General features: G+C 45.6%; 2 protein-coding genes across 6 annotated transcripts in view; one reads left to right on the top strand and one right to left on the bottom strand.

Moving 5' to 3' along the window:
• LOC110522756 (semaphorin-6B) overlaps window positions 1-9735 on the top strand; it is a 142306-nt gene extending 132571 nt beyond the window's left edge. For all 4 annotated transcript variants that reach the window (XM_036968406.1, XM_036968405.1, XM_036968407.1 and 1 more), the window contains one exon: window positions 4164-9735. In XM_036968406.1, coding sequence (XP_036824301.1) covers window positions 4164-5047 — 884 coding nt within the window. In that variant the 3' untranslated portion in view covers window positions 5048-9735. The remainder of the gene's footprint in view (window positions 1-4163) is intronic.
• Window positions 9736-11392: 1657 nt separating this feature from the next.
• Window positions 11393-13037, bottom strand: LOC110520949 (G-protein coupled receptor 55-like). 2 transcript variants are annotated; one of them, XM_021598401.2, is made up of 3 exons: window positions 12799-13037; window positions 12143-12480; window positions 11393-12011 (listed from the first exon to the last, which is right to left on the bottom strand). In XM_021598401.2, exons 2-3 carry the CDS (start codon window positions 12470-12472, stop codon window positions 11994-11996), a joined length of 348 nt encoding a protein of 115 aa, XP_021454076.1. In that variant the 5' UTR covers window positions 12473-12480; window positions 12799-13037; the 3' UTR covers window positions 11393-11993. The 2 variants fall into 2 exon arrangements, with proteins under 2 accessions (XP_021454076.1, XP_021454074.1); XM_021598399.2 differs by having other exon boundaries at window positions 11393-12480.
• Between the last annotated feature and the right edge of the window lie 573 nt (window positions 13038-13610).

Here is a 13610-nt window from a genome sequence, read left to right as displayed (position 1 = left end):
GACTTTCCTTTGTGGTCCTCTTGAAACAAGATGGCTAGACAAGATCCAACACGGCTGGACACAGTATGGCATTGAGATAATAAAACGTACAAACAAAGAAGAAGAACATCTATCTCATCATTACTGTTACATCATAAGGGTCATTCATATGGGCACAGAGGACATCAAACTGTTTTTTACTTTATGTTTAAAGCTCCCTAGATAGGACGTCATTTCATGGGCAGAGGCAACTCATTCCACTCTGAGGCTCCAGTATACAAAAGGGTACCTTTCCCAGCATTCCTCCTGAACATGTATAAGAACACATTAGCAACATCTGGTGCTGTGATTTTGTGCATCCCAAACATGGGGAAAGTAATCACTTAAATATCTGGGTGCAGAACCATAAAAACTCCTATAACCCAAACTCAGTCTAATCTGGGTCACCCTATCTTCAACAGGCAGCCATGTGAGTATGTGGACTCATCTTCAATACTACCCTGATTAGCTTATTCTGGGCTATCTGGAGCTTCCCCTTCATAAGCTTAGATAAGCTCCAAAACCAGGAAGTACTAGCGTAGTCAAAATGGCATTGAATGAAGACAGTGGCTAGCACTCTCATGGAGTCCTTATCAAACAGCTTGGACTTTCTAGCCAAAAACGTAGTCCTGGCATTAACCTTCCCTAGCACTTTAGTGGCCATGCTCATACCTTCCAAACTTCCATCAAGGATGCATCCCAGGTAGCTAACAGAGGTTTTAGTAGTCAGCACCTCACCCCCTAACTCCACTCTGATTTCAGAGGACCTACACATTTTAGGTCTGGACCCCAAAATAATTGCTTCAGTTTTCCCAAAGTGCAGAGATAGCTTATTATCTCCAAGCCATTTGCTAATGTTAGTAAGCTCTGTGCTAAGTATGCTCTACAACATAGTTTTCCTATTGTGAGACACCAGAAGTGTATAGTCATTTGCATAAATGAAAAGACAGCAAGAACCAGCATCTTTCATATTATATATATACAGAACAATAGAGGCCCAAGCACACTCGCCTGGGTGTCCAATCTATGTCCAAATTTGAAGATGGAAGAGACACACAGCACATAATTCACTCACTGTAACTATGCTACCCAGCCATGCTCCATGTAACTCCAGGCTCTATTGGATAAGTGATAAAACACTAATTAGAGTAGAAAAGGACATTGATTGACCAAGATAGCATCATGATTAGTACTAAATCATTTTCACTGTGGCCTGTTGAGTGGCCCCTTCTATTGTTGTGGTGTTTAATATAGGCCATCGCCATTCCCCTGCCTCGTGTCAACGCATGGAGAATAATACTCTGTCTCGCCAAGCCCCCAAACCCAGTCATTAACTACTAGCTAGTTTCTTCTACCTGCTCCTAATTCTTGCCATTTGTCTCCATTAGAATAAATGAGTCCGACGATAACGTTATGTTAGTTTAAAGTAGACCGCTGCTCCTTGCATTTTGGAATGTTCTTTCTCTTTTTTCTGTGCAGGGTGAATAAGTGACTCTCAACATCGATTAATGACATCTATCTATTTCCTGTGGGGCCCGCTTTTATTTATCTGGTCCTCTCCTCTCCCAGACACACGCATCACCATCCCTTTGCTGTTGGAGTAATTTAAGAAACATTTACTGTGTTTGTCTGGAGCCTCAGTAGTCTGCTGTAGGCCTCTTTCCCTTCCCTTCCCTTCTCTCTCTGTCTCTCTCTTTTTTCCCCACATTTCTTCCTCTGGCTGGGAGTAAGCTCTTTGTTTTCTATTGGTGTTGTCCCTGGTGCTTGCACTGCAAAGAACACGTTTTCTATTGGTGTTGTCCCTGGTGCTTGCACTGCAAAGAACACGTTTTCTATTGGTGTTGTTCCTGGTGCTTGCACTGCAAAGAACACGTTTTCTATTGGTGTTGTCCCTGGTGCTTGCACTGCAAAGAACACGTTTTCTATTGGTGTTGTCCCTGGTGCTTGCACTGCAAAGAACACGTTTTCTATTGGTGTTGTCCCTGGTGCTTGCACTGCAAAGAACACGTTTTCTATTGGTGTTGTCCCTGGTGCTTGCACTGCAAAGAACACGTTTTCTATTGGTGTTGTCCCTGGTGCTTGCACTGCAAAGAACACATTTTCTATTGGTGTTGTCCCTGGTTCTTGCACTGCAAAGAACACGTTTTCTATTGGTGTTGTCCCTGGTGCTTGCACTGCAAAGAACACGTTTTCTATTGGTGTTGTCCCTGGTGCTTGCACTGCAAAGAACACGTTTTCTATTGGTGTTGTCCCTGGTGCTTGCACTGCAAAGAGCACGTTTTCTATTGGTGTTGTCCCTGTTGCTTGCACTGCAAAGAACACGTTTTCTATTGGTGTTGTCCCTGGTGCTTGCACTGCAAAGAACACGTTTTCTATTGGTGTTGTCCCTGGTGCTTGCACTGCAAAGAACACGTTTTCTATTGGTGTTGTCCCTGGTGCTTGCACTGCAAAGAACACGTTTTCTATTGGTGTTGTCCCTGGTGCTTGCACTGCAAAGAACACGTTTTCTATTGGTGTTGTCCCTGGTGCTTGCACTGCAAAGAACACGTTTTCTATTGGTGTTGTCCCTGGTGCTTGCACTGCAAAGAACATGTTTTCTATTGGTGTTGTCCCTGGTGCTTGCACTACAAAGAACACGTTTTCTATTGGTGTTGTCCCTGGTGCTTGCACTGCAAAGAACACGTTTTCTATTGGTGTTGTCCCTGGTGCTTGCGCTGCAAAGAACACGTTTTCTATTGGTGTTGTCCCTGGTGCTTGCACTGCAAAGAACACGTTTTCTATTGGTGTTGTCCCTGGTGCTTGCACTGCAAAGAACACGTTTTCTATTGGTGTTGTCCCTGTTGCTTGCACTGCAAATAACACGTTTTCTATTGGTGTTGTCCCTGGTGCTTGCACTGCAAAGAACATGTTTTCTATTGGTGTTGTCCCTGGTGCTTGCACTGCAAAGAACACGTTTTCTATTGGTGTTGTCCCTGGTGCTTGCACTGCAAAGAACACGTTTTCTATTGGTGTTGTCCCTGTTGCTTGCACTGCAAAGAACACGTTTTCTATTGGTGTTGTCCCTGGTGCTTGCACTACAAAGAACACGTTTTCTATTGGTGTTGTCCCTGGTGCTTGCACTGCAAAGAACACGTTTTCTATTGGTGTTGTCCCTGGTGCTTGCACTGCAAAGAACACGTTTTCTATTGGTGTTGTTCCTGGTGCTTGCACTGCAAAGAACACGTTTTCTATTGGTGTTGTCCCTGGTGCTTGCACTGCAAAGAACACGTTTTCTATTGGTGTTGTCCCTGGTGCTTGCACTGAAAAGAACACGTTTTCTATTGGTGTTGTCCCTGGTGCTTGCACTGCAAAGAACACATTTTCTCCTGACATGTTCTTAATTGATCCATGGCAGCAGCTTTGTGCTCTCCTGTTTTTCACTGCTTTAATAATTCATATATTCCGTTCTCCAGAGGAGCTTCTCTCATGTTCTTTGGGGGAAAAGAAACATATTGTCTTAGGCCTTTTTTCAGATGTGCTGTCAGTGATTGTAAACATTGTGAATCATTTCTCATACTGTTAGAAGAAATAACTTTGTGAAGTTCATGTGTAAATACAGTAAGGAACTTAAAGCAATTATTCACTATTAATTCCAGAGTGTTCAGACATTCTTCCACTGCAAAATTAATGTTCCGCATCGCTTCGGGGTTGGGAGATATTCTCAATCAGGAAGACAGTTATTATAGCCATTAAAATAACCATCCACTTTAGGTAATGAACACAATTAGCCTTTACACCAATAGCATACCTTTGCAGGAGAGCATTCCTCCCCACCCACTGAGGCACAGATAAATTGGCCACTTTGTCAAGCTGTAAACTCCCACATGTTTACTAAGGCCAGGGCAGAGATGCTTTGTCTAGCGACTTTAGAACACCAATGAAGGCTAAAAACAGAAATGGATTGTTGTTTTATAATGTATATTTCTTTTCAACATCCATTGTCCTACAAGAGTGTCTGAACACTCTCACATATCCACTGTATCCAATTACTTACTGACATCCTTTACTGTCTGTCTGTCTGTCTGTCTGTCTGTCTGTCTGTCTGTCTGTCTGTCTGTCTGTCTGTCTGTCTGTCTGTCTGTCTGTCTTTCTCTGTGTGTCTGTAGGTCTTCTTCAGGAGTCTTTCATTGACGAACCAGACGGTCTGGTATCCGTCAACCTGCTGGTCGTGTCTGCAGTCTCAGCCTTTGCCACAGGGGCGGTGCTGTCTGGCCTGGCTGTCTGCTGGATCATGAGTCATCGCCACCGCCACCGCACTCGAGGAACAGGAGCCAACAATAGGAGCCGTAAAGGGGACAAAGAGCAGAACATGCTAGGTCAGGGGCGGAGTGGCTCGGTGATGAGTGTGACCCGTACCAGTGGCAGCGAGAGGACCCGGTCACATTCCCAGGCAGACAACCCGTTCGTAACGCCCAACGGCTGGCCTAAAGGAGAGATAGACCCAGGCCTACCTACTCCAGAACAGACCCCCCTGCAGCAGAAACGGCCTCCACCCAGTATGAGGCTCCCAGACGGAGACTGGGACCAGAGCCAGACCTTCCTCAACTCAGTGGGCATGCCCTGCCCAGCCAACTCAGTCATCTACCTGAGCTCCAAGTTCCTGCAGGAGAGAGGGGGCAGACACGAGGACCCAGGGAACGTGGGGCCCCCCAACACCGAGCGAACACGTTACCTGGTCCTGGCCAACCACCGGGAGCCCCACGGAGGACAACCCAGGACCACCCTGAGGAACTCTGCAGGCGAGTACAACTATCCAGCCACACCGCAGGACTCCCCAGACCGCAGGAGGGTGGTCTCAGCCCCCAGCAACCAGATGGACTTTGGTGAGCCCCCCCGCTGGACCCATGAGGGGCTCAACTATAACAGCAACAACGGAGTGCCCTACCACTCCCAGCGCCCGGGCCTGATCCGGGCCAACCACCACGGCCTGGCCGACTTCAATCACCTGATGGGAAAGAGTGTGGGCGAGCATACCCATAGTGGCCAGTGAGAAGAAGAGTGCCATGAACCCCCTTCTCTGAAACCCATTTCCCCTCAGCAACTGGAAAACCCTCAGACTCTCCCATCCCAAATCCTGCCCTGTCTGTTCTCTCTCACTGTCATTCAATGTTCTGACATCCCCTGGCGCGTAGCCTGGCTGCCTGACTGATTGACTGAAGAGACTGGGCCACCAGAATCCAGCAGCTTAGAGAGAGAAAGAAAGAGAGAGAGTTAAAGAGAGGAGGTTATTCTCCTCATGGCTACTGCTCTGCTCTCGCCCTGAGAGGTGCACCCCTCTGCTCCGTAAGTGGTTTAACCTGTGGAGCTGGGGCTGGACACAATGAGACCAATCTCAAGGACTAGTAAGCGGTGCAAGGGAAGGAACATTTTGTGAAAAAGGAATTTAAAAAACGGACAACCGCTTCACTGATAATTTAGCATTCAGCTTCAGTTGTGAAAGGTCTCCTTCTACTATCTTGTGCTCTGCAAGTCATTCATGTTGTGTGACATTTTTATTTCTGCTTTACTTTTGTGCCAGCATCCAGGAGACAACCATGTGTTTGTCCTTGGTTTTCAGGCCAACTCTATCACTCAGCTCTATCCGTCAGCTTGAGTTTGGTAGGTATTAGCAATGCCAGAGAACACTGAATCACACATTAAAGGAGAGGCTTCCTGTCTTAATGTGAGCATACAACACACTGGAGCTTCTTATAGGAATAAGCTTGATAATGATGTCAACGATTATTCCCATTGTGTTGTTAACAATCATGGAAAAAACACACATTTCTAGTGTTTCTGAAGCTCTATTAAGTGTTTATAAATCAGACCGTGTAATGATTATATCCCCACAAGTCTTCAGCCCAGAACTATCAACGACAGCACTGGACTTGAACATGTCAAAAACCAGGAGGGAGGAGATATGAAGATGGTACCTTCTCATTTGATAAAAAGTGGAGGGAACAAGGAAAGAGGGCAGAGAATGGTATGAGAACTCCCTCCCCCTCCCTCTCTCCTTCTCTGTATCCCTCTTCCTGGGTCTGTGTGACCTGACCTGAAGCCTAGGCTGCCCGACCTGGTGGAGAGGAGAACACACAGCCCATGTAGGGGAATGTGAGCATGGCTGTGGGAGATAGCGGGTCCTGGACCCTGCCACTGGGGAGTTCCATTCAGGCTCCTCTCCCTGACACTGAGTCTCTTTGTACCCTGGAGCAGGAGGAGATGGCTACAACAAATAGCGGTTAAGAGTCAGGGCAGGCAGGACAAACCCAGCTTCCTAGCCCAGTGGAATATCAATGAGGAAAGCAGCACTCCACTGCCCGTCCCTCCGGCCCCCTCACAGACACGGGCACCGTTTGGGACTGGGGCTGAGACCAGGCAGGGTGGTGGGCGCACGGATGGATTGATAGGGCTAGGGCTGGGACCAGGCAGGGTGGTGGGCCCACGGATGGGTCGATAGGGCTGGGGCTGGGACCAGGCAGGGTGGTGGGCCCACGGATGGGTCTACAGGGCTGGGACCTGGCAGGGTGGTGGGCCCACGGATGGGTCGATAGGGCTGGGGCTGGGACCAGGCAGGGTGGTGGGCCCACGGATGGGTCGATAGGGCTGGGGCTGGGACCAGGCAGGGTGGTGGGCCCATGGATGGGTCGATAGGGCTGGGCCTGTCAGACTGGCATCATTCAGACTGCAGATCACTATATCCCTGCCTTTCAGCGTCTCCCACTAGATCTCTGGCCCAGCCGCCATTATCAATCCCCAAACATTTACAAATCAGTGTAAACTGCATCCCTGCGCTGGGCGCCGGGTGGCAACATGCATGGGAGCGCATAGACTGGCTTCATTAGTGGGTCTGTGGGCTGGGAGGAGCAGAGGAGTAGAGCAGGAGAGAGATGTACTGAGGCTGGAGGGGCATAGGAGGAGCAGGGGCTGGGCTTTGTATGACTGGCAGAGAGTGGAGGTAGAGAAACACAGCAGCACCAGTGCACACATGTAGATATGTACAGGGCTTAAATTCCGAGTTATGCTGACCTGCAGGGGGAGCAGATGGCGAGGAAACCTGGCCTGTATAGAGCCAGCTGTGTGGTGGGCTGAGGAGAGGAGCCAGGCTGAGCGGTGGGTTTGTTTGTCTTAATGTGAAGGGCTAACCCACTGAGGTAGAATACTAAACGAGATTAATGTAGTGTAAGCACATGATCTAGCTGGGTAGAAATGCCAACACATGGCTGGGTTCAGGGAAACAGCTCAACAACTGATCGAGTGTGTGTGTGTGTGTGTGTGTGTGTGTGTCTGTGTCTGTGCGTGTGTGTGTGAGTGTGAGTGCGTGTGTCTGTGTCTGTGCGTGTGTGCTTGAGTGCGTGGGTGTTTGTTTCTGTACTTGTATTACAGTAGTAATGAGTGTTGCCATGAATGAGTAATGTAGTGGGCTGGGGAGAGGGGGGGTTATAGCATTAGCACAGTGAAGACATTCTTTACATATTCCATACTATAGTAGACAACCCCTCCTCCTCCTCCTCCCATCTCCATTGTAGCCCTGAGAGGAGTGTTGGTTGAGAATATGGGGCCTTGACAAAGTTTTGACCCCCTGTTGCCCCCTCTCCTCTCTGTCACCCCGCTAGTTGCGTCCCCTAAGTGCAGTGTGTGATTGAGTCCTGCTCTGCCTGCCCAGCCAGCCGTGCTCCAGCTCCCTCTCTTACACTGTTTCACTAAACATGCTTGATTAGGCAAAGTACATCCCATTCCCTAATGGTGTGATGAGCCCCTGAGAAGATTACTACAGACACATCGAGAGGGAGACGAGCACCCACTCTCATCCCCAGAAATCACCCCTGCATACACACACACACTCTCTCACTCGCACACGTGCACACACACACACACACACGCACACACACACGCACACACACACACACACACAGCACCCTAACCAAATTCAGGATGTAATTTAATTACGATCCGCTGTCATCACCAGGCCAGGGAGGAGGGAGGCTTGTGGCTCAGACCCAGAGATGTGACTCAGACCCAGAGATGTTGCTCAGACCCAGAGATGTGCTCTTTGGAAGAGCCACATGATAATATGATTATCTTAGTCCCCCATGACTATATATGAAAGAATCTAGGGTTCCCCTTTCTATAGCGCTTCAGGCTTGCACACAGATGGACACACACATATACACACACACACACACACACACACACACACACACACACACACACACACACACACACACACACACACACACACACACACACACACATACGTGTTTCACACACACAATCAGCCTCTTCTTCTCTACCCCATGATGTATAATCATGCTGTGTCCCTCTGCTATTTAGCTGCTACAATGAAACAGAGGCAGTTTTTCAATGTGTCAACACTAGAATGAGAAATCTGGGTAATTTACTGTGAAGCGCTCCAAAATCTTTGCTCTTTGAAAATCAGATTTGAAATGTTTTAACCGTTTTTTCATACATTAGCAATCCTCTGATGCAGTAAATTGTTTTCTTTGGCAGCCATTTCTTTCTGCTGGGAGATTTTTGTTTGGTTCTGTTTGATATGTAGCTCACACAGTGTCGCCCCCTCCCTCCCCCTCTCCCACATGACCCGATCTGTGTGTATAAATATCATGGACTGTGTGTGTGTGCCTGAGGCCATGCCATTGTCTGTTGTTGGCTCGTTTTCCTCGGTAACCCAGTGATTAGCTAATGGCCCCCGGCCAGAAACTGCCATGTCGGGATGGGACCCCCTAGAAAGAGCCAAACCAAATAAGGAGACATGTAACCCAGTCTGCTGAGGAATTAACACAGGCAGCAGACATTTTACTCATCCAGCGAAACACATCGAAGGATAAGCACAAAAACGTTTGCATTTTTGTAAAGTTGTAGAGAACATTCTATTTAGTCCGCACTGATCATTCTTGTCATGTTTTCATTATTTTTAATGTTTTTGTTTCTATGGTAATATTTGTTTGGGTTTTTGGGGTTTTGTTGTATTGGATTTTGATTTGCTCTCTGGTGTGTGAGTTTGATGATGATGATGATGATGATATTGATTAGGAGGAAGATGATGGTGATGATGATGATTAGGAGGAAGATGATGATGACGATGTGTATGACGAAGAGGATGAGGATAATGATGATTCTGTGCTGTGAACAGCATCTCAGTATTTGCTCCCACTCTGATGCCTGAGTCATGTCTGAGAGGTGGAGAAGAGGAGAGGAGAGGAGCTGGCAATACAGACTGGCGATCACGATAAAGTGAACTTTCCCACAAAGAGAACTTTCCCACTCGAGTCTCCTGCTACTGTGACAGTCCTGTGGCTCTCACCAGAGGCTGTCTGTCCCTGTCTGTGACCAGGGACACTGTCATTAAAAAACACCACGTGTCCCTGTGTGTACATAATCTCAATGCTTAAATGTAATTTAAGTGCAGTAGCTGCATGACACAGCCTCTGTGTGTACATATGTAGAGACATGTGAATTTGTACAGTACATGCAAGTGTGTGTGCTTGTGTCCGCAAATGTCCATCAGACAAACACATGCATGCACCCTCAAGCAACTGCACAAGACACACACACACACACACACACACCCTTCAGCAGTTGAACACCATTTCCACATCATCCTCAGCGCTGCCTGTCACTTAGCATGGAGACTTTGCTCTCTGTCAACTTTCTTATTCTAATAAACCACTCAGACATTGACCATCTATCTACCTGTGACAGTTTTTGCTCTGGTAATTACTTTTTCTTCTCCTCCTAAGGGGATGACAGTATTTATATAGGCAGTATATAACTAATTACTTGTCTGTGCTTCAACTTTATTTGTAAGATACACATTTAGTACTTTGCTATCAATTGAGTGTCAAATGCATTAGTACACTTCTGTTTAGCCATGGTGTAGTTAGAAAATACCACCACTGTCCAACAGAGAGTGCTGTTTCTCCAACAATGGCCTGGGACAGTCGTAAAATAAGGTCTGAACCATGCCTCTCCCTCTGCCATGGCAGTCCAGTGCGGTCCTCCGCTTTGCCATAATGAGTAATACCGCATTTGACTATTGTGAGCATTAACCATCCAAAAGCATCAGAATGAACAATATAAATGAACTCAAATAGTGTTTTCTCTCTCTCTCTCTCTCTCTCTCTCTCTCTCTCTCTCTCTCTCTCTCTCTCTCTCTCTCTCTCTCTCTCTCTCTCTCTGTGGGGAGTGTATAAGGCAGTAACACATCTGTTGACAGGTAAAGGGGTTGTGAGGCCTGTCAGTGCTTGATGGGTCCTCATAATGGCAGTGAGGTTCTGGAGCCACGCACCCCTCCATCACTCAGCCACCTCATCCCTTGCTGGTGTCACCTGTTTTCATACATTTTCAGAATCAATCAGCCGAGCCATGGGTACATTCATGTGATGAATCTAATTCATGAATGGATTGGACCAATGCCAGCTCAGCAGACACTGTCGGGTTGACTTACATCTAAGCTCACTGCAGGCTAACAGTGAGACACAGCCCTGCTATGTGTATTCAGTTTCCAGCCACAACTTGTCTTTTGGCATTAATTAAAGGGCTGAATTGTGTAAACATCCTGAATATAATATAAGACACAGGGTGTAATTTGAGGGCCCTCTAGCCGACATATTCATCAGGCACCTCAGAGAGAGAGAGAAGGAGAAGGTAATTCTATTTAATGCTCTATCTGTTTGCTTTCAGGCACCAACACAGACACGGGGGCTGCCTACGCAGCACACAGACATACAGATCACACACACTCAAGCACAGAGGGTGCAAAGGACTGTAAAATGATACAATCACTATCAGTATGGACATTGATCAGGTCTCTATTTGACTACCACATTAGTCTCCTGGGACAGAGACCATCCATATAACACTACTCTCTACAATGTTGACCGTATATGATTTCTATAATAGGGCATTTCTATTCTGATTTTAGATGCCTTTTCATTATCAATTTTCCAATACAAACACTGTCAATATTGATTATTCAATATAAACATTGTCAATATCTATCATCCATCATAGCCTAGTGGTTAGAGTGTTGTGACAGTAACTAAATGGTTGCTAGATCAAATCCTTAAGGTAAAAATCTGTTCTGGCCCTGAACAAAGCAGTTAACCCACTCTTTCTAGGCTGTCATTGTAAATAAGAATCTGTTCTTAACTGACTTGCCTGGTTAAATAATGGAAATGTACTGTACTTTAGCGTAAAGAACCGAGCAGGGTGTGATGACCAGCCTGAACACATGGGGGAGACATTAGCTTGCCAAAAAGTTAGGTCCAGAAAAGAAGCACATTTTACGCTACCTTTCAGTTGTTAGAAAAGACGACACCAGACACCTAGACAGTAGGAAAATATGTATATAATTTATATATCGTATAACCATCAGAATATGTTTTATGATACTTCAAGTGAAAGCATTCACTAGGCCAAAACAGAATATAGAGTAGCTGAAAATTCCTCTCCATTCCTACCTATACAGTTATAGAGAGAGCAGTTCTCTCTGAAGAGGCTTCTTGGTTCTCTCTTTTGTTAACCTCCCTGGAATCAGTTCCTTGCGGAACTCCTTCACTAAGAAGAAATATCCAATAGCATCTAAACAGCAGCTTGTTGTGGCAATCCCTTCTGAGACATGATAGAAGTTACGCATTAAATGATACTGTTGGCAGTCAAGGGAGACTTTGGAAGCAACATAGAATTTCATGAAAAATGCAATATGGATAGGAGTGTAACAGATGAAAAAGACAACCAAATTGGCTGATATTATTCTAATACTTTTCCTGTTGTGCTTATATGAGTGCGTGTCCTTGTAGGCCAGCAGAGTGCAGATCATCTGACATGAACAAAGCAGCATTGTGAGAAGAGGAACCACGTATCCCAGTATCTCCAGAGTCACAATAAAGTCCAATGGAAAGGGACGGGTGTCTTTCTCAAAGCAGGCCAGTCTGTGCTCAGGCCCATTGGGCTCCCTGAATATCACACATAGGAACACAATAGTCACCCATATCATCACACACACTACAACAGCCACTTGTTTTTTGGAGACAATTCTCCTGGAGTGGAAGGGAAACTGAATGGCAATGAATCTCTGGACACTTACAGCTGTAACAGTGAAGATGCTAGCGTACATGTTGGTGAAGTGGATCAGAACAAGAACAGCACAGAGGCCTGGAGGGTCCAGGGTGAAGAAGGTGTGGTAGATCCTGAAGGGCAAGAAGGTGATGAGGACACAGTCGGCCACGGCCAGGTTGAACATGTAGACGTGTGTGTCTGTCCAGCTGGCTCTCTTCCGATAGAACATCCTCAGTGCAGAGAGATTCAGGACCAGACCCAGAACAAACACAGGGCTGTACACAACCCTCTGGAACAGCCATACCTCCTCCGTCATGTTGAGGTTACAGAGGTGCTGTCCGTGTGAATGGTTGGACATCCTTCTCACTAAGATGGAGAGTATGAACATGATCATGATGTTTGTACTGATTACATCGAAAATGAGGAACATTACATTCTTATGAAGTTGGTAATGTCTTACTATTTCAACTGTGTATTACTAAAAGTGAATCTACTAAAATTTACAATCAGTTAGCAGCAATCAATTGCTGTTTTAGGGCTCAGAGGCTAAAGTTTGTATAGTGACATACTGTACACCATCATTGTAACCATCATTGTGACACTTTTAACTTGGTCTAAACATCCCAGTTCAATTGAACACACATCGTTCTTTCTTTTGGTTTTGACAGTTTATAAATGTCTTACCTTAAATTGAGAAGAGCTCTGACAAAGGCAGTCTTTTTAATGTGATTGCCACCCACCAAGCCTGCAGATGTTTTTCACTTGTAAATGAAGTCTCCACTTTTACGTTCTACTTCTTGAAGCTACATGAGACGCTTGACATTTCTCCTTGACAACAGAAAAAGAAATCTGCCTTTGATAGGCTGCGGTCTATTTGAATTTCAAAGTGTAGAGCTGGGAGTAACAGTTTGACACGATGACATTAAAGCGTAAAAACATCTCAACAATAAAGAGAGAACAGGAAAATAATCCTGCAGCAACATGAAATGTCAATTATTTTGTGGATAATAATTCATTCATATTTTTGTACTGGTTTTGTAGGGGTTGATACGTTAGAAAGGGCAAATCAAGTCTGACGTTTTAAAGTGGAAATTACAGAAATTTTAGAAGCCTTTTTAAACCTTGAATACATTACATGTTTGCCTTTCCTGCTGTACAGGGCATTTCCTGCAATAACAAAGTGATCAAATTAAGATCCTACGCTTGTATATGCTACGTTATGCACGTACATGTCTATTTGCACGTTCTAAAACCACATACAGTGCCTTCAGAAAGTATTCACACCCTTTGACTTATTCCACATTTTGTTGTTACAGCCTGAATTTAAAATGGATTCAATTGAGATTTTGTGTCACTGGCCTACACACAATACCCCATAATGTCAAAGTGGAAATGCGTTTTTAGAAACATTTATAAATTAATACAAATGAAAAAGCTAAAATGTCTTGAGTCAATAAGTATTCAGCCCCTTTGTTATGGTAAGCCTAAATATGTTC

This window comes from Oncorhynchus mykiss, chromosome 30 (genome assembly GCF_013265735.2).
Source record: "Oncorhynchus mykiss isolate Arlee chromosome 30, USDA_OmykA_1.1, whole genome shotgun sequence".
In the NCBI taxonomy this organism is placed as follows: domain Eukaryota; kingdom Metazoa; phylum Chordata; class Actinopteri; order Salmoniformes; family Salmonidae; genus Oncorhynchus; species Oncorhynchus mykiss.
Note: the sequence above shows the minus strand (reverse complement) of the source record. Positions and strands in the feature narration are given on the sequence as shown.